Source organism: Aspergillus costaricaensis, assembly GCF_003184835.1.
Source record: "Aspergillus costaricaensis CBS 115574 unplaced genomic scaffold BO79scaffold_14, whole genome shotgun sequence".
In the NCBI taxonomy this organism is placed as follows: Eukaryota; Fungi; Ascomycota; class Eurotiomycetes; order Eurotiales; family Aspergillaceae; genus Aspergillus; species Aspergillus costaricensis.
In genome coordinates, this window is record NW_020291814.1 from 579,999 (window position 1) to 596,450 (window position 16,452).

The following is a 16,452-nucleotide window of genomic DNA, read 5'->3' on the forward strand; positions in this document are numbered from 1 at the left end:
GATGGGCTTTCTATACAGGCAGCACAATATGGTTTACCCATTCGATCACTATCACAATTTAGAGCCCTCACTCAACATCAGCACCGACACTAAAGCGCTCTCATTGGCTCACATGCTTTGAAGAGTATTCACTGATCTTCACTGCTCAGTGTTTACAACTACGCGTCTCTTTCTTCCCACCTTGGTTTCCCCTCTCACCCGCAGTGTACATATTCTTGACCCAGTCACTGTCAAAGAAGGCTCACTTTGGCGAGTAACAGTACGCAAGCCTGCCTGACAGGCTATCTACTATCTGTCCAGGACTAACAACCCATTTCAAATCAAAGTAAGTAGAATGAGAAACTTCACTTTATTCTTGTCTCACTTCACCCAAACTCACCTGAATCCTTTATACCGGCCACGCGTTACAGGATTACCAGTCCCCTCTCAGATCTAAAATAGAACTGACTTAGGTCATTTAATCCAAGGTTCAATTCACAATCGGGTAGAGACTCTTCCTTACATAGTATAATGGCAACTCCGAGGAAGGCTTCGAACAGGCCAAAGAAACGGACTTTGGTCCGCTGGGACGGTATGTCCCCTATCTCTTCTTCGATAATCCTATCTTGTGGGGAACTTGTTTAACCGAGGCTAACAAGTATAGAAAACCTGAACGAGCTCCTTTTATTGACTGTCCAGTCCGTTTGTAATACAAAATCTATCAAAATTCCTTGGGCCGATGTCGCTAATACCATGGGTCATAATGTGACGGAGGGCGCAATCGTACAGCACCTTGCAAAGCTTCGCAGTCGTCGAGTCTCTGCAGACAAGGCTGTCCCCCCTCCCCTTCGACGTGGTGCTACTGCTATACCCAAGTCTGAAGAAACGCCCATAAAGAGCGTCGCAGACGAGGAATCAAAGCCGAAGGGTAGCTCGAGTAAGAACAATGGCTCTGGGTCCCGTGGTAAACCTCGAGACCAGAATACATCATCGGACGAAGACTGGGTCCAAGGAAGGCCTCCAAGATCACGAAGACTGCGAAAAAGAAGAAAGTCGGCGGTCAAAGTTGAGGAGAGCTCTTCAGAGTCTGAGAAGAGTGAAAGCGATGACGACGACAAGCGCAGCAGCGTGGCCAGTTCCGATGAGCTTTTGGTTCCTGGTGCAAAATTCCTCGAATACCCCAATGACGCTGAAGAACCACAGAGTAAGATCGTGACACTCAAATACCGTCGTACTTCTGCGGCCAAGGCAGACAATGCACCCTCCAAATCTCTGGATTTGGCCAATGACACCATTAATGTCAATCCTTCCCTTGTTCTATCATCTCAGAATCCCAGAATCCCTTTTGACAACGATCCCGATATGTTGGACTTGTTGCCACACAACTTACCAAATCGTTATGTATCCGGGCATACCTCCAATGAACTGCCTGCACTGCCTTCAGAAGAGCATATTTCTTCCGATGATTTGTGGAACACTGCACTCGGGCCGCCGTTTCCAACAGGCATGGTCTACTCGGGCTTAAATCCCACTTTCGAAGCGAGTGTAAATGACCCTTTAGGGTTCTCCCAAGAAGACATCGATAGATATCTCACCTTTGAGTCTGGCAGCTATCCGCATATGCCCACCAGTTATACCAGGCCGGACCCACCATTGAACGACTTTGACATGGATGAGGACATGAAGTGATCAAACTGTTCTTCGAACTGGTATTTATAAATGAAATAAGGCCCGACAGACTTTTCTTTACATACCTTTGCCCTTGCTCTCCTGAAATTTTCGCTTCGATTGAATATTGATAAACTCGTACACATTCCGCAATTTTTTTCATCTTTCCTCTTAGGTCTTTTATTTTTCATCAGTTCTTTGCATTGGTTTTCATATCGGAATATTCTGACATGAACGATAATCTTCATGCAATGTTTTCATTTTCGTTCCATCACGTCCATTCTTTCATCTCTGATATCTCTGACATCTATGATCAACATAGTGTATTTTACTATCGAATTATTTAGCAAATAAGCCAATATGGACATCATAATAAAGCAATTAGAATCCCTTATCAGTATAGTGTGAAAAGAGTGCTGACGGAGGAGGACAGTTTACTACCAGAATTATCTACCAAGTTTTAAATACTTGAAAGACTGAGATGAATAAGGTCATTGACAAATAAGCATTCAATCTGTGTGTGCACAATTAACTATCCCATCAACGCTGCATATTTATCATTCCTTTCATAAGCGACCGAGTAATAGTTCAATTTGACCAGAGAACTCATTTCGCTTCTCATTCCCGCATTGGTGTACTACCTTATCCGCGGTTTCACCAAACGGAACCACCAACTAAATCTTACTTGTCACTATTAGCCTTTACACATAATTGGTCAGTCACGCGCTTCTCCGTTATCACGGTCAAATTGAGCAGAACTGTGAGTGTGAATTCCATTCCTACAGGGAGTACTTGGTGGCGAGATAATGAACCAGGGGAGGCAGAGCGGTGGCGCATGGTGCAGATGGCACGGTGTTAGATCCGATGGCTGGTACTACCAATATTACATTTACTGGTAGTAAAGCCTAATCATCGGTTCTATCCTGCTTGTCTAAAAAGATGATTCTGGATGAGTTTGCTATGTTTCCCTCGAAGTGAAGAGTAGGCATTCACTGGCAGGGTTTATACCACCACGCAGGTTGTATAGAAGTCATGTAGTGAAACACCTCATTAATAACACATTATTCTTTTTATTACCTAGAAAATAACTATTATATCTGACACCAAAATCACTAGACTCGGTGTTACCTTTCTAGCGTGGTCATCTTCAGTGTAGATCAAAGGCACCACTTCGCAACTCCAACTGCAACTACGCAATCATCATACGTATCTCTTCTCTACGTTCATATACCCCTACACCAAATGATCCAATCCGTCATGAAATCCCTCCTCTTCTTTATCGCCTTCGGGTTCTTCATCAACCAGATCCAGGCCTGTGGCATACCCGGCACATTCTGCAGCCGCTGGGGTGCTAAAGCATGCGAGTGCAATGGAGGACACCTGGTACGTGGTATATATCTGAACTCTATTGCTGATGCTAATCATGATTTCAAGTTGGAGTGCCAGGTCACCGTGGCTCCGATGGTGGATGGCCAGGGCGGCGAGACCGAGGCGTTCTGGACCAAGATCAGGAACTGTCCTGTGCCGGCTGGTGGCGGGTTGCAGTGCATTGACGGGGCTTGTACTTCTTGATTGGTCAATAATTGGAAGGCATGGAGGATTGGATGGTTAGGGGTGATATGCTAGGGTGGATGACTGCGGTGGGATTGCTGATAGGGGGTAGTGGTGGAAGAAATGCAGATGTACGGTCGGAAAGGGAACAGGCGTGCTGGTTCACTCTCAATTGTGGCCTATAAGGGAGCATATTGCTCAGATTTCGTCGGATAAGCACATAAAGTAGAGAAATGCGAGATCGTCGCCATTATGGGGATAGTTCTATTAGGCATGAACGCAGCATAAGCACTTACTTTGACAACACAATTATTATTGCAGAATCCTCTGTGGGCCTATTGGACTTTGTAAGTATGCCTAACAGCAATACATACACGGTCACAGGAAAAATTGCCTACAGTGTAGGAAACGATCTCATCTCGCATATCGGCGACTCCGTGACGAGAGGCGAAAGCTGAACGCTGACGTGGAAAGCTTATCGCATGAGTATAACCGAAGTAGAATCAGTACTCGGCGCTAGATATGCATCTCCGACCTCACCTGATGAGCAATGTAGCTGTGTTATTGGTCCGTCGTTGCATGATCGGGCTTGGATCTCTTTGAGATCGAAAAATCTGCATGGAAGTCTTACCAACGAGTGTAGCGGTCTGCAGATGAGATGTGGTATTGCCTTTTTGCTACGATCCTATGCCTCATCCCTTGCATTAAAGTTAAGCTTAGGGATAGATATGACGAGCTCCCGCATGGACAATGTGTGAGATTATCACAAGCTGGACATTACAGACTGGATTCCGATCGGGTCTCATATCCACCGCTCGACCATTTCGCTTCTTAGCTATTTGGTATAATTCCAAGTTAGATGGAAACCTCGGCGTGCATTATGCTATAAAACTCACTGCACAGGATATCGGAAATCACCCCGCGATCTGGTGGATCCCCCGCCTTTCGGACGAATGACATGCCAATCTTGCCTCGATGTCCGTCAGCTTTAATGCTGGAGCGAGGCTCTAGGCCATGCAAATGACTCATGTCAAAATACCTGATTTGGCATAAACTAGAGCTACCGAGCACTTCAAATATACGACATCTCCCGCCCAACCTCCACCCATCATCCAATCTATCCTCCACCATGGACCCTTCAACCAACACCCACCCCCGATTCGGATGGATCGGTAAGTACCCATCATCCCCCCTATGAACAAAGTATTAAGATCTCAGGTCTCGGCTCAATGGGCCAAGCCATGGCCCTTAACCTCCAAGCTCACCTATCGCACATCAACGCCCCATTTCTCAAATTCTACAATCGAACCGCAGCTCGTGGACTCCCCGTCCATGAGATTGGGGGTGTGCAGTACACTAACATCGGCGACCTCATCGCCAACACTGAAATCTGCTTCATCGCCGTGACTGATGACACTGCTGTTCGATCAATCATCGACACCATGACAACAATGGAACCAGAGCACCTACGCCAGAAACTCATCGTCGATACCACGACCGTCCATCCAGATACGTCCGCCTGGGCAAAGCAACGTCTTGGAGAACACGGAGCAACCTACATCGCATCACCGGTATTCGGGGCCACGCCAACCGCGCAAGAAGGCAAGTTATTATTTGTGGTTGCGGGCGCGGATGCGGCCGTGCAGCGGGTGGAGCCGTACATTGTGGGCGTTATGGGTAGGAAGATAATGAGGTTGGGCGAGGATGTTACGAGGTCTACGTTGTTGAAGTGTACGGGGTGAGTTCTGACCTTCTTAGCCATCCAATCCTCTGTGGCTATATCTAATTGATAGTTAGGAACTTCCTCATCGGCGGCATGATGGAGCTCGTCGCCGAAGCACAGGTGTTAGCGGAAAAGTCCGGTCTCGGAAGTGATGTTCTCGAGGGATTGCTTGAGGAGCAATATGGTCCGCTGCTGACCTCCATGTCAAAGAGAATGACGGGAGGGTTTTATCTGCCTCAACGGGGTCAGCGACCGTGGTCGGATGTGAATTTGGCCATCAAAGATGTCTCGTTGGGAGTGAGGTGTGCCGAGGGCGCGGGAACCGATTTGCCCGTTGCGCGGGTGGTTTTGGATCATCTCCGGGAGGCACGGAGTTATGGGGAGGAGAATGGACGCGCGTTGGATTCGTCGTCAATGTATGGGGTGTTGAGAGAGCGTGCGGGACTTGCATTTGAGTCGGAGAGGGTGAAGCAGAGGGATGGTGGGGGAAATCATTGAATTGTGAGGGAGGATGGTCCGGCAGGGTTATATATATCTTCAGTAGCTCTTCCGAAGAGTAGAGAACAAATTATGCATGACGCATTTCTACGACGTAAAATGTTTAGAATACATTCTAAATGATGCATAAGGCATGTAGAGCCTACTAACACCCATAACTTGACCAAAAAAATATTTTAAAGTGACGCAAAAAGAAAGTTCTTCATCCAAATGTGCGGGATTGAAAAAACCAAAAAGAAACGTCAGCGACAGGACTCGAACCTGTGCGGGCGAACCCAATAGATTTCTAGTCTATCGCCTTAACCACTCGGCCACACTGACTAATTGTTGAAGAATTGCAAAACTAAATACCTTAACAGATACCGGGTACTAAGGAGCATCACCAAGAATCAAAATAAATCATCATTCAAACGAGAGTCATTATTTCATATCATAATTATAATCAACACGGATACTTCCCCCTCCCCCAATTATCCGGCTATACAATATTTGCATCAAATTTTACAACAAGTAACCCACTTCATCAAATCCCTCGCATACATCCAGCTCGGATACAAACAACAATAAACTCCCACCACGGCCGTAATCACCACCGCGGACAATGTACTACATCCACTACTACCACTACTCATCCGGCAGCAGATCGTCGCTTTGGTCTGTTCATATCACTGAGGTCAGCTTTCCTTTCTTCTACCATAACTAAACCAAGCACGTAAAAGGGAATGAACCCACCTTGACTAGGATTATATGGCCTAAAAGACTGCGACCTGTCGGGAGGCGCCTTCAAACCCGACTGCTGCTGCTGTTGCTGTTGCTGCTGCGATTCACCCGTATCAGCGTGATGAGCCCGACGGTTCAGTTCTTCCCATCCGCCTCCAGAGCTGAGGTCATCGACTTTTTCGACGAGCTGTGAGCCGGTGAGGTGGTATGCGCCGGAGGGTCTGCGTTCGCTGGTCATTGTGGTATCTTTCTTTGTTTCTTAGTTTCTTGTGAACAGGGTATTGATAATTCGGTTCAGATGAGATAAGAATAGCTAAGGAATATGATGAGGGTGGAGGCGATTTATATTATAGCTTTAGTGGAGTATGACATCGTGGGGGAGGGGGGAGCGGGGAAGACGAACCGTGGTTGTGGCAATACTTGAAGGTGTGTTATTGGGGGATGGGGTGCGGGTGACGCCCCCGAACATGTGGGTGCCAATCATCGGGGCTGTTTGTTACGCGGATATTGCATCAGATATTATTCATCTTATTCATGAGGGACTATTGTTTGCGGGACGGGTTGGTTGGTTGGTAATTAGGTAGGGAAGGGTAGGGTTGGTGGTGGGTGGTAGCGAGTGTGCTGAAGTAGTGAGTGGGATTGTCGCTTAAACAGACTGTTATACACTGCATTCGAATTGGCGATTATCAGGAGATTGATGATCGCATTGCAGATTTGCTGCTACAGATAGTGTGGCATAAGCTATATATGGGGAAATCAGTAGCTAAATGTCGTCTTAGCTACATGCAGCATACGCTTCCTGCCCAAAAGAATCAAGTATAGATTTAGTAATATGTATTTCGCTGCCTCTTTTCTCATTTGTAGCTATGTTATTACTCTTTTCCTCTTATTAGCTATAATGATTCTCAACTATTGTTTAAATCGCTTGTTTTTCCACAACTGAAGCGACTAGTATGATTGATGATCACTCATCCACCAAGCCAAAGGAACAGACCAAAGCATGATGATCAGTCCATAAGGGTTCATCGTCAGAAGATCCGCTTATCGGTTTCGGCTCTATTGTCTTAATGTCATGCGGTCGCAGCCCGAGTATACCTATTTTATCAAGCCGATTGGGAAGGAATGGTTGCTTGCCATCTAGGCCCCAAGTTAAGCCAGGTTCTCCGGGCCGAAGAGCTGTCCAAGCATCCACCAAGCCGTTCTTTTCTAGAAGGCCGTTGTCCTCATCGAGGACAGGATTGAAGTCACCTGCGACTAGACCTTGACCTGCGACGCGAAGGAGGGATGCAGCAATAGATACCTGCTTGGGTCGGTGGGAAGGTTTGATTGGCAAAGAGTCTAGGTGAACATTTACTAGACGTATCCGTGTTGGACTATGGTCTTTAGATGAAGGGACGAAGATATCACAGCAGAGAGCATCCCTAGCAAAGTGACTCGGGAATTTCACCCTCCAAATTGGTCCTATGGCTGCGTTTGTCGTGAAGCGTGCCCTAGACAGTAAGGTCATTACCGCAAACGATTGATCGCCCCATGATGTGTCGTCACATTCGCTCGAAAGCCAGAGCTTGCGAACCCGCTCGTCTTTCAAGATTTGCTGGAGGGCTGGCTTTGACACTTCTTGGAGGAAAATGATATCCGGTCGGGGATCTAACCCGATAATACACGTGATTATTTCTGTAACACGTTCCTCAGTCTGAGGAGACGTTCCATCAATATTGCATGTTAACAGGACAAGCCTTGAGGTATCGGCACCCCCAGCTGGGTCTGCTGGTGTATTTGTATCGATGTCGGAGCGAGTGGTAATCCAACTTTGGACAGAGTCAAAAGTATGCCAGGACTGGAACTTTGGGGAGGCGCCGGCCCCAGATGGGAGTGGTGTTCCATGTTTCCAGGAGAGAAAGCTCGTTTGGGCACGTGTGAAGATATCCATATCTTGGATGGAATGGGTGCTGAATGTACTCAGCAGTGATGAGGGAGTTGGAAAGTGCCTGTGAAGCCAAGGGGGCCTAATACAGCAGGGGACAGTGACCTCTTGCGCACGTGATGATGATAACAACCAGCCGACCAGCCACAGTCAGCTGATCCTCGCAAGTTATTTAATACACTGGCTACCTGTATGCGGCCTAACTAGTACTTATATAATGAGTCTTACTGAGCACTCGCACTAGGAGCCCTCGGATTCGTCACATATGGCAACAGCACCTCACAATGCTCCTGATACGGCAGCGAAGACACCTGCGGCCCCGGGTACTGCAATGACGCAACCCTCGGACTAGTCACCGTAAACTGCGGCCACTCGAAGCCAAAGAAAAAGTCAATCGTCGAATCGTACGATCGCGCCTTCAGGTACGCCGGATCGACATTCGGGTTTCCAGTCCGGGCAAAAGCACCCCACATATCCTGGATCGCGTTGGTGTAGTAAATATCCTCGGGCACACGCACTGGCTGATCGAAGAAATAGTATGTGCCAAAGACCTCGTACAGATCGCTACTGTGGCAGCGGTAGTATGGAGTATCTGGCTTTCCTACGGGGAAGGTACACAGGTCGTAAAAGTCGTAGTAGCTGAGTGCGTAGCCTCGATTGTGAATGTAGAACCAGTGGGACTTGAAGGCCCAGGAGGCAGCGGCGATCCATTGCAGGAGTGTGCCGTCGCAGTATAGCTGGCCTTCAGTACCAAGGTGGACTGAGGCATTGTAGACCGAGGTGTATGTTGTGCTGCCGTTATAGACCGTGTTGTTGGTGATTGTGTAGAGTCCTGCGTTGAGGGCCGCTTCTGCTTGGGCTTCGTTGATTGCGGCATCGTTGATGAGGATCTCTAATGCCTCGCTGAAGTTGCTCATGCTAGGCCAGAGAGTTGTGGTTGCGAGCGACTGGTATTCTTCGAGCATGTTGCCCGTTAGGACGTTGACTGAGTTGATGTACTGTGCTCCGAGTGCATATCGAGCTTGAGTGTAGTCGGCTGAGTAGTGACCGTCGATGACGGTGTACCAACTGATACTGTTGTTGCTGATATCAAGAAGGGTCTCTGCAGGTAATGACCGCAGGCAAGAAGCCCGCTGCGTGGTTGTGCCGTTACAGAATTTCTCAATGTAAGGTTGGGCGTAAGCTGCAGCGACTTCGGCAGTAGCGACATTTGACTTTCCCGACTGGACGATACCATTTTGAAAGAGGTCTTCGCCAATAATTGCGGGGCATGTAATCAGATCATTGACTGATGATCCACCGGCGGATTGACCGAAAATGGTCACGTTCTTCGCATTGCCCCCGAATCCAGCGATGTTTTGCCTAATCCAGCGCAATGCTTGAATCTTATCTGTCATCATGTAGTTGCCGTTGAGCTCTCCATCGTTTAGAGCTAAAAGGCCGAATATGTTGACCCGGTACTGGGTTTGAGTTAGCGAAAGGAAAATTGAGTATTGAGAAATTTCTACATACGTTAAACGAGACAACCACAACATCAGAGCGAGACGCAAGACTAGCCCCATCAAAAGTGGAGTCAGCGGCCGAGCCTTGGGTATCCCCACCACCATAGATCCAAACCATCACGGGCTTCCCATTGTCAGGATCCAAGGAGTCGCTTGACGGGATATGTGGCGTCCAGATGTTGAGGAACAGACAGTCTTCACTATTTCCCCAAGGGTCTGACAAGTAAGCAACCATGTTAACAATGTCTGGGTGGGTAACATACTCAGACCATATGAGTTGCCATCAAAGTAACCAAACTGCAAACAGGCCGGTCCGTAACTCGTGGCGTTCACATACGGAATAGTATGATTCCACGGCTGTGCCGGCTGGAATCGTAGATCCCCCGTCGGGGGCTGAGCAAAGCGAATGCCAGCGAAGCGGAATGCCATGTGGTCCCTCATGCCCTCGAAAGTCGTACCGTTGTAAGTGACATTTACACGAGGGAAATCAGAGTAATCCGTGTCTACTTTCTCAACAAGAGGGGCGCTGTTGGTGCACAAAAAGGGAAGGTTGGAGGACGAATTCGTGCTGCTCTGAACGACACCGCGCCATGAAGTTGGAGACGAGGAAGAGCATGATGACCAGAACAGCTGATCAGTAGTGATTCTACCGAGGTATTGCTGGTAACTGAATAGGTTCTCGTAGTTGGCATATTCCTCGCAGCTCAGCAATGCCTCATTCTGTGCTGCACACACCGCATTGGCATCAGCATAACTCGAGGGCGTGTTGATGAATAGGGCGCTAGGCTTGGTTCCATGAGATGTCCAGTTGCCATCATTTACGAAGAAGACTGTAGTATCATCGCTCCGTGTGTTGCCTGCAGCACGAGCGAAAGTCAGCCCACTGGTGGCAACGCCCGATGCAATAAACAAAGCTGGTGCCACCAGAACATTCAGAGAAACAAACATTCTGCTGTCCCACTAAGCAATGAAGCTCATGGCTTAGAATCAGTCGGACTGGGTTCAGCGGCACACATTGCAGCTTTATAGCCCAGAGGTATCTTGCTTTAGCCAGTATGCTTGACCGGCATCAGGCTAATTGTTGTGATCCGTTGTATCCGAGTCATTCGCACCATCATTACTTTACCTGCTGGATGGCCCGATCTTGCTCAAGTATAATGCGGGGAATGGGCGGGGGCGAGTGGAGATGGGATGGAATATTGAGTGCACCGTGCGCCAGAATGATGTGTGGGGGTGAAGGCATATCCACCCGAGCCCACATCTACAATATCCTGATAGGCTCGGTTCGCTATTATCCTTCAGGGACTCGGATCTGTCAATGGGCTGCATGCTATTAACATCCCGATCAAGGCAAGACTCCGCAGGGGCCAATGCAGACTAGAAATCTTGGTTTGCTTGATTTCCGAAGACGTAATATCGTAGGATTACGAGATGGATGTACTAGTCCAGCCGAATTTGCCATCATCTGCGTAATAGTAGCTACAGGAAGATCTGATGACATGAGTAATCAGCCCAATTAATTAACACCGGAAATATATAACAGCTATAAGCATCTAAATCGGGCATCCGAGCCTTTTCTCATCATACAAATGAGTCGGTATTATTATCAGTAATCAATTGGAGTGAACCCATGGGCAATCTTCCAAGCACCAGTGATTGGATCACGCTCATTCCGCAAATAATGCATAAAGCTTTGATCACGATATGGGCTCCATTTTGCAATTTCTTCCTCCGTGGTTCCTGGAGGGAAGCCGTCTTGGACGCGGAATAGGTTTATGGGTCTGATGCGTGCCTCTTCCGGGACAAGTTCTGTGACTGCTGTCCCGGTATCCACATCCGAATCCACCGAATATGGGCTGGCGACAAATTCTAGTCCTGGTGTGCTTGGTTGACTTCCGAGATCCGAACCGGCTGTGCTGCTGCCAAAGTCCTGACAGTATGGGTATTGCAATTGACTCGTCGACTCTGGCAGTCCTTCAGATGACTTCATAGCCACTGCGCAAACTTCCTCTATTGTTATGATTGTTTGCGACCACCTTGCCCCAGTAATAACCTTGTAGAATGCCTGCACTGCCGGTGCTTGGCCTGCTAGGCTTAATGCTGTTTGTCGAAGTTTGGGTTCTCGGCATCTCAGACTCGTGAACCAAAGGGGAATCGAGATGCCAAGTTCAAGCGAAAGTGGAGGTTGGGATCCGTCTGATCGAGCCGAAGCAGCCAGCGCGACTTGAGACTGGTCCACTATGTTTTGAAATTGCGGAAGGTATGCGTCGTTTGCGGTCTCCAACTGACATGTGGATGTGCCGATCATTACGTATAGCATCTCGTGATAAGCGAGAAGGAGGGCGCCAGTGCTTATTTGCTGCGGTGATAAAGACCCTTTCATATGCAAGGTTTCCATCAAGTCCGCGAACGCAGCGTACCACACCTTTAGTCTACGGAATAGAGCGAGGCGTTGGTTGATTAAGTCGCGAGGTGGATGAAATCCTTCAGGCTTTAGGAAATATGGCAGGCAGACACGCTGGAAGAGCTGAGCCTCTGCAAGCAAGAGAACGAGGGCTTCGCGAGCAGATTTGAGGGAGGAAAACCCCTGTGTCAAGGTATGCTCAGCATCGGGTAGCAAAGCGCCGACCGGAACAGCGGAAAAGTTGAGCGCCGTCGCCCCAAGACGAATGAAGATCGGAACGATGATATCCTCCAACCATGCAGTTTTGGATGACGATACGACCCCAGCAGCGATCTGAGCACGCAATGTGACGATAAGCTGCACGCCTTGACAGTAAAGCAGGGTAGCTTGTGCTGCACCACCCTGAAAACCTTCAATGCACATGAAGAGTATACAGCTGACCAGTCCGACCAGGACATCCCCGTCGCCGCGGTCCAGTCGCTGACGGACTTGGGCCATTGAGCGGGAATACCAGCTGATGGCGTCTCGATGGTACTGATTGAGGAGAACGACATCTCTCTGACGTTGAAAGGCTATATCTGGACATGGCTCTGGGCTTTCAAACAGGGTGCTCAGGGAGATGATGGCATCCCACACGGCGGGTTCGCTGCGGCATATTTGGGGAACGATGGTACTCCAGAAGTCAACTTCTAGACCCCCGCCGATGAACAGGGCAATATGTTGGAAGTAATAGGCAAATGCGCGACGCTCCTTCCAGACTGTATCCGGTGCCGAGGACAGTGGCTTGTCGAGGATTGAAAAGGTCGCAGGTGTGGAGGAAAACGTGCCTAGATTTGGGCCTTCATATTCGCAGTTACGGCCTGTCTTGCTGCATCGCAGACAACTTGGCTTTTCCTGTCCACACTTGACTTTCCGAGCCCTGGAAATGATAGTTGTAAGCTTATGTTGCGGGGATATAGTCTGGAAGCACCTACTTGCAGGTTTTGCAACCCCGCCTCGATCTCAGGGGACCAATTACCGTATCCCTCACATGGGTAGAGGGAGAAAGACGCATATTGCCAGCATTATTCGTGAGGTCAATCAATGGAATGGTGCATAGCAGACATGTTAGCAGCACGATAGAGAATAAACGAGAGACTCAATGAGAGAAGGAATGTTGAAATGGCGGCGATGACTGTTTCATGATGAGGCGATAATCGGCCCTGACACGTGAGTGGCTGATTCATGAGAAAGCAGTCACGTGGCGCTTGGCTAGGAAAGAAACATGCAGGCTACACCGCATGCAGTTAGTCTGACAGGCGTGCTGATGGAAAATAGGGGCAGATTAAAGATATCAGATTTGACCAATTTGATGTTTATCTTATCAAAGATTAGGTGCTTGGAGGGTAAAACTTCCAGTGGGGGTCAAAGCTGTAGAGTTCTGGTCAACCTTGGTTGGAACCATTTCATGTTCCGACATTGCTTTTCCCGTGTTACGAACGGCATTTGCTTTTCCACAGCCTGAGTCGTCGTTGCTTTTGTCTCTTCTTGTTCAACAACTCACATTCATTCTGTTCTTTCCCCTCTATTTTCTGCCTGCCTTACAGCAGACAACCAAGTGAAGCTGCAAATAAATCACCAGATTACAATATGGCGGCATAATCAATAATGTGTTTGAGGCGAATCATTGCTATGGGAGCAACGAGGGCACAGACTGAGAAGCAGTCAAGACACAACGAGGTCACATGACCCGGATCGAACTCTACTGACTGCCGTGTATGCACCTCTCCTTCCAGTTGCCGTATCCTTCTTCGAAAGAGGCTATTATATGCTTAAATGTAATACCACTGATCAAGAATCCAATGCGTAGAGAATAGCCAGTAGCTGAAACCAGTAGAGATTCCCGCTCAAACACCGCCCAGACGGCAGAGAGTCGAGTGAACAGGTCAGATGAGGATAAAATGGCCGCAATATCCACCTATACGAGCACGAGACCTGTGCGATGACCTCATCAGCTCAGGCCAACCCAAGGAAAGGGCAAGATTACCCGCCTTGACCGAAGCAGAATTCTTGCCCGCATTCGTTGGACCAGCCCCGATTAGACTCCAAAGGATGTCATGCAACCAATCACCCACCAATCATGCGACGTGGGCGGTTCGTCCCGGGCATTGGATGCGGGGAAATCCGGGGTACATTACAGTCATTCCAGACCGGGAAAGTTACCCCATATTCCCCCCCGGGAGTCCAGCTTCAACTTAATCGGCGAATGCATATTCAACTAGCCGCAACCCTATATGGATCGGCAATTGACTCCGGTATAAATATGCCTACGCCCTTCTGGGTATGGGATGGTGGGTTGCTTCTCAGCTGATCCACACCCCCCCATTCACTAGTAGCACATACATTGCATTTTAGTCTCCTGCTATCATGGCAGACAATGATACACCCGACCGATCATCAATCCAATTGAAGAAAGACCTCGCAACTGCCGAGCATGATGAGAATGTGGGTGCGATCGAGTCGACCTCTGATCTGGCCTATGGCGTGGGCGGCATCCGCGGTCTCTTCCGCTCGTGGTATGTCTTTGGGTCGGCGACTCTGGCCTCGCTGGGCGGCTTCTCCATGGGGTATGACATGGGTGTGATCTCTATCATCAACGTGATGGATCAATTCCATGCCGTGTATCCTCGTTCTGAAACTGCTTTCGGAAAGGGTCTCATGACAGGAATGTTGCTGCTAGGTGCCTTTGTCGGCTGTCTCTTCATGTCCTATCTAGCCGATCGCATCTCCAGGAAATGGGCCATCACAGTTGTTGTGGTTATCTTCGACATCGGCGCTATCTTGCAGACTGCAGCCGTGAACTACGACATGCTAGTTGCTGGCCGCTTCATCGGCGGTATAGGAGTGGGCACTCTGGCCATGGTACGTACCCTCCCTCCCCTGCCGCCCCCAATCATTCCCCTTACCTATCTACATACTAACCCTAAACCCCTCTGGAGGGTGCACCCCTATACATCTCCGAAACCTCACCCCCCGAACTCCGCGGAATCCTCCTCGTACTCGAATCCATCTCCATCACACTCGGCGTCGTCATCGCCTACTGGATCACCTACGCCACCCGCTACATCCCCAGCGAAGCCTCCTTCCGCCTCCCCTTCGGCCTCCAAATGGTGACCGCCACCCTCCTCGGCATCGGCATTCACTTCTACCCCTACTCCCCGCGCTGGCTCGCCCTCGTCGACCGCCAAGACGACTGTCTCTCCAGCCTCTCCAAACTCCGCGGCCTCCCACGCACAGACCCCCGCATCCAAGCCGAATTCCGCACCATCGTCTCCGAAGTCACCTACCAGCGTATAGTCCAAGACCGCCGCCACCCCGGCGCCACAGGTCTCAAACTCGAGCTCTTCTCCTGGCTGGACCTTTTCTCCCGAGGCACCTGGAAACGCGTCGCCGTGGCCTGCGGCGTGGGGTTCTTTCAACAGTTCTCGGGTATCAACGCGTTTATTTACTACGCGCCCACACTTTTTCAATCCCTGGGACAATCGGATAGCATGTCCACCATCTTATCCGGCGTATTCAACATTATTCAAGCCGTGGCAGCAGTGTTTTGTGCGTTCATTATCGAGGGGGTCGGGCGACGCGCACTAGCTATCTATGGCGCGTTTGGCATGGCCATAGCGTACATGATTATTGCTGTTTTATCCGGGTTGTACTCAGATAATTGGGCAAGCCATGTGGCAGCAGGCTGGGGGTGCGTCGCCATGGCCTTCGTGTTCATTCTCATCTACGGCGTGTCGTATTCCCCGTTGGGATGGGCGCTTCCGGCAGAGGTGTTTCCTAATGCGTCCCGGTCGAAGGGCGTCGCGTTGGCGACGTGTACTATCTGGTTGTCGGATTTTATTATCGGAGTGGTGACCCCTTCTATGTTGTCGGATATCGGGTACAGGACATATGTGTTCTTTGCGGTGATGTGTACGTTGGCTGGGGTGTGGGCGGTGCTGTTGGTGCCGGAGACGAGTGGGAAGACGTTGGAGGAGATTGATGGGTTGTTTGGGGATGCGGGGGCTAGAGCGGAGAGGGAGATTGTTAGGGATGCTATGGTTGGTGCGGGGGATATGGGGGGTGTGTAGGAGGTAGGTAAATGGTTTCTGTAAAGTTTCCATATGATTTATAGTAAATATCGCTTAGCAATTCATACTGCTTGTGGGAATAAGGAATCAAGTCGAGTAATTCTCTTGCCTATGAAGAGTGGAAAGGGTGTACAACTCACGTTTATAGGACTGCTTAGGCAGTATGTGGTATAACCATGCTGAACCATATGGCTCTACACATGTAATAAATAGGGTATGACAAAGGCATTTGGCCACGCCCTGTTAATCAAGCTTCTAGTCTATTATACTTCGTCTGAGTGGGAAAGGTTGCTCTTAGCTCCATAATAGTGCATGATCATCATAAATTTGGGATAGAGAAGAAGGGTTCAGTAGTGAAACGAATGGATTATGCT

At 49.1% G+C, this 16,452-nt stretch overlaps 7 protein-coding genes and 1 non-coding gene across 8 annotated transcripts; 4 read left to right on the forward strand and 4 right to left on the reverse strand.

Annotated features, from left to right (window-relative positions):
* Window positions 1–510: 510 nt before the first annotated feature.
* BO79DRAFT_254675 (uncharacterized protein) lies at window positions 511–1,668 on the forward strand (the record flags this gene model as incomplete). The annotated part of the gene is made up of 2 exons (XM_025686090.1): window positions 511–571; window positions 644–1,668. The coding sequence occupies 2 exons, from the start codon at window positions 511–513 to the stop codon at window positions 1,666–1,668; spliced, it is 1,086 nt and encodes a 361-aa protein (XP_025540118.1).
* A 1,236-nt stretch (window positions 1,669–2,904) lies between these two features.
* On the forward strand, window positions 2,905–3,219 carry BO79DRAFT_146465 (uncharacterized protein; the record flags this gene model as incomplete). Its single annotated transcript, XM_025678461.1, has 2 exons — window positions 2,905–3,030; window positions 3,082–3,219. The coding sequence occupies 2 exons, from the start codon at window positions 2,905–2,907 to the stop codon at window positions 3,217–3,219; spliced, it is 264 nt and encodes an 87-aa protein (XP_025540119.1).
* Window positions 3,220–4,313: 1,094 nt separating this feature from the next.
* Window positions 4,314–5,419, forward strand: BO79DRAFT_245156 (NAD(P)-dependent oxidoreductase; the record flags this gene model as incomplete). The annotated part of the gene is made up of 3 exons (XM_025685449.1): window positions 4,314–4,370; window positions 4,417–4,936; window positions 4,996–5,419. Exons 1-3 carry the CDS (start codon window positions 4,328–4,330, stop codon window positions 5,417–5,419), a joined length of 987 nt encoding a protein of 328 aa, XP_025540120.1. The 5' UTR covers window positions 4,314–4,327.
* Window positions 5,420–5,659: 240 nt separating this feature from the next.
* On the reverse strand, window positions 5,660–5,740 carry BO79DRAFT_t132. The gene has a single exon. It is a non-coding gene; the product is annotated as a tRNA-Ser (tRNA).
* A 140-nt stretch (window positions 5,741–5,880) lies between these two features.
* On the reverse strand, window positions 5,881–6,442 carry BO79DRAFT_194176 (uncharacterized protein). Its single transcript, XM_025681024.1, has 2 exons — window positions 6,152–6,442; window positions 5,881–6,075 (listed from the first exon to the last, which is right to left on the reverse strand). The coding sequence occupies exons 1-2, from the start codon at window positions 6,375–6,377 to the stop codon at window positions 6,044–6,046; spliced, it is 258 nt and encodes an 85-aa protein (XP_025540121.1). The 5' UTR covers window positions 6,378–6,442; the 3' UTR covers window positions 5,881–6,043.
* Window positions 6,443–7,007: 565 nt separating this feature from the next.
* On the reverse strand, window positions 7,008–10,513 carry BO79DRAFT_237437 (alpha/beta-hydrolase; the record flags this gene model as incomplete). The annotated part of the gene is made up of 4 exons (XM_025684699.1): window positions 7,008–8,145; window positions 8,292–9,523; window positions 9,576–9,811; window positions 9,859–10,513. 4 exons carry the CDS (start codon window positions 10,511–10,513, stop codon window positions 7,104–7,106), a joined length of 3,165 nt encoding a protein of 1,054 aa, XP_025540122.1. The 3' UTR covers window positions 7,008–7,103.
* A 558-nt stretch (window positions 10,514–11,071) lies between these two features.
* On the reverse strand, window positions 11,072–13,103 carry BO79DRAFT_245158 (Zn(II)2Cys6 transcription factor domain-containing protein). The gene is made up of 2 exons (XM_025685450.1): window positions 12,944–13,103; window positions 11,072–12,888 (listed from the first exon to the last, which is right to left on the reverse strand). Exons 1-2 carry the CDS (start codon window positions 13,021–13,023, stop codon window positions 11,172–11,174), a joined length of 1,797 nt encoding a protein of 598 aa, XP_025540123.1. The 5' UTR covers window positions 13,024–13,103; the 3' UTR covers window positions 11,072–11,171.
* A 1,272-nt stretch (window positions 13,104–14,375) lies between these two features.
* BO79DRAFT_194182 (sugar porter family MFS transporter) lies at window positions 14,376–16,078 on the forward strand (the record flags this gene model as incomplete). The annotated part of the gene is made up of 2 exons (XM_025681025.1): window positions 14,376–14,870; window positions 14,948–16,078. 2 exons carry the CDS (start codon window positions 14,376–14,378, stop codon window positions 16,076–16,078), a joined length of 1,626 nt encoding a protein of 541 aa, XP_025540124.1.
* Between the last annotated feature and the right edge of the window lie 374 nt (window positions 16,079–16,452).

Coding starts and splice junctions, on each gene's coding strand:
- BO79DRAFT_194176 (XM_025681024.1), bottom strand. CDS start 6,377: ATGACCAGCGAACGCAGACCCTCCGGCGCATACCACCTCACCGGCTCA. Junction 6,076..6,151: donor GCCATATAATCCTAGTCAAG/GTGGGTTCATTC, acceptor TGATATGAACAG/ACCAAAGCGACGATCTGCTG.
- BO79DRAFT_245158 (XM_025685450.1), bottom strand. CDS start 13,023: ATGCGTCTTTCTCCCTCTACCCATGTGAGGGATACGGTAATTGGTCCC. Junction 12,889..12,943: donor CGGGGTTGCAAAACCTGCAA/GTAGGTGCTTCC, acceptor TATCATTTCCAG/GGCTCGGAAAGTCAAGTGTG.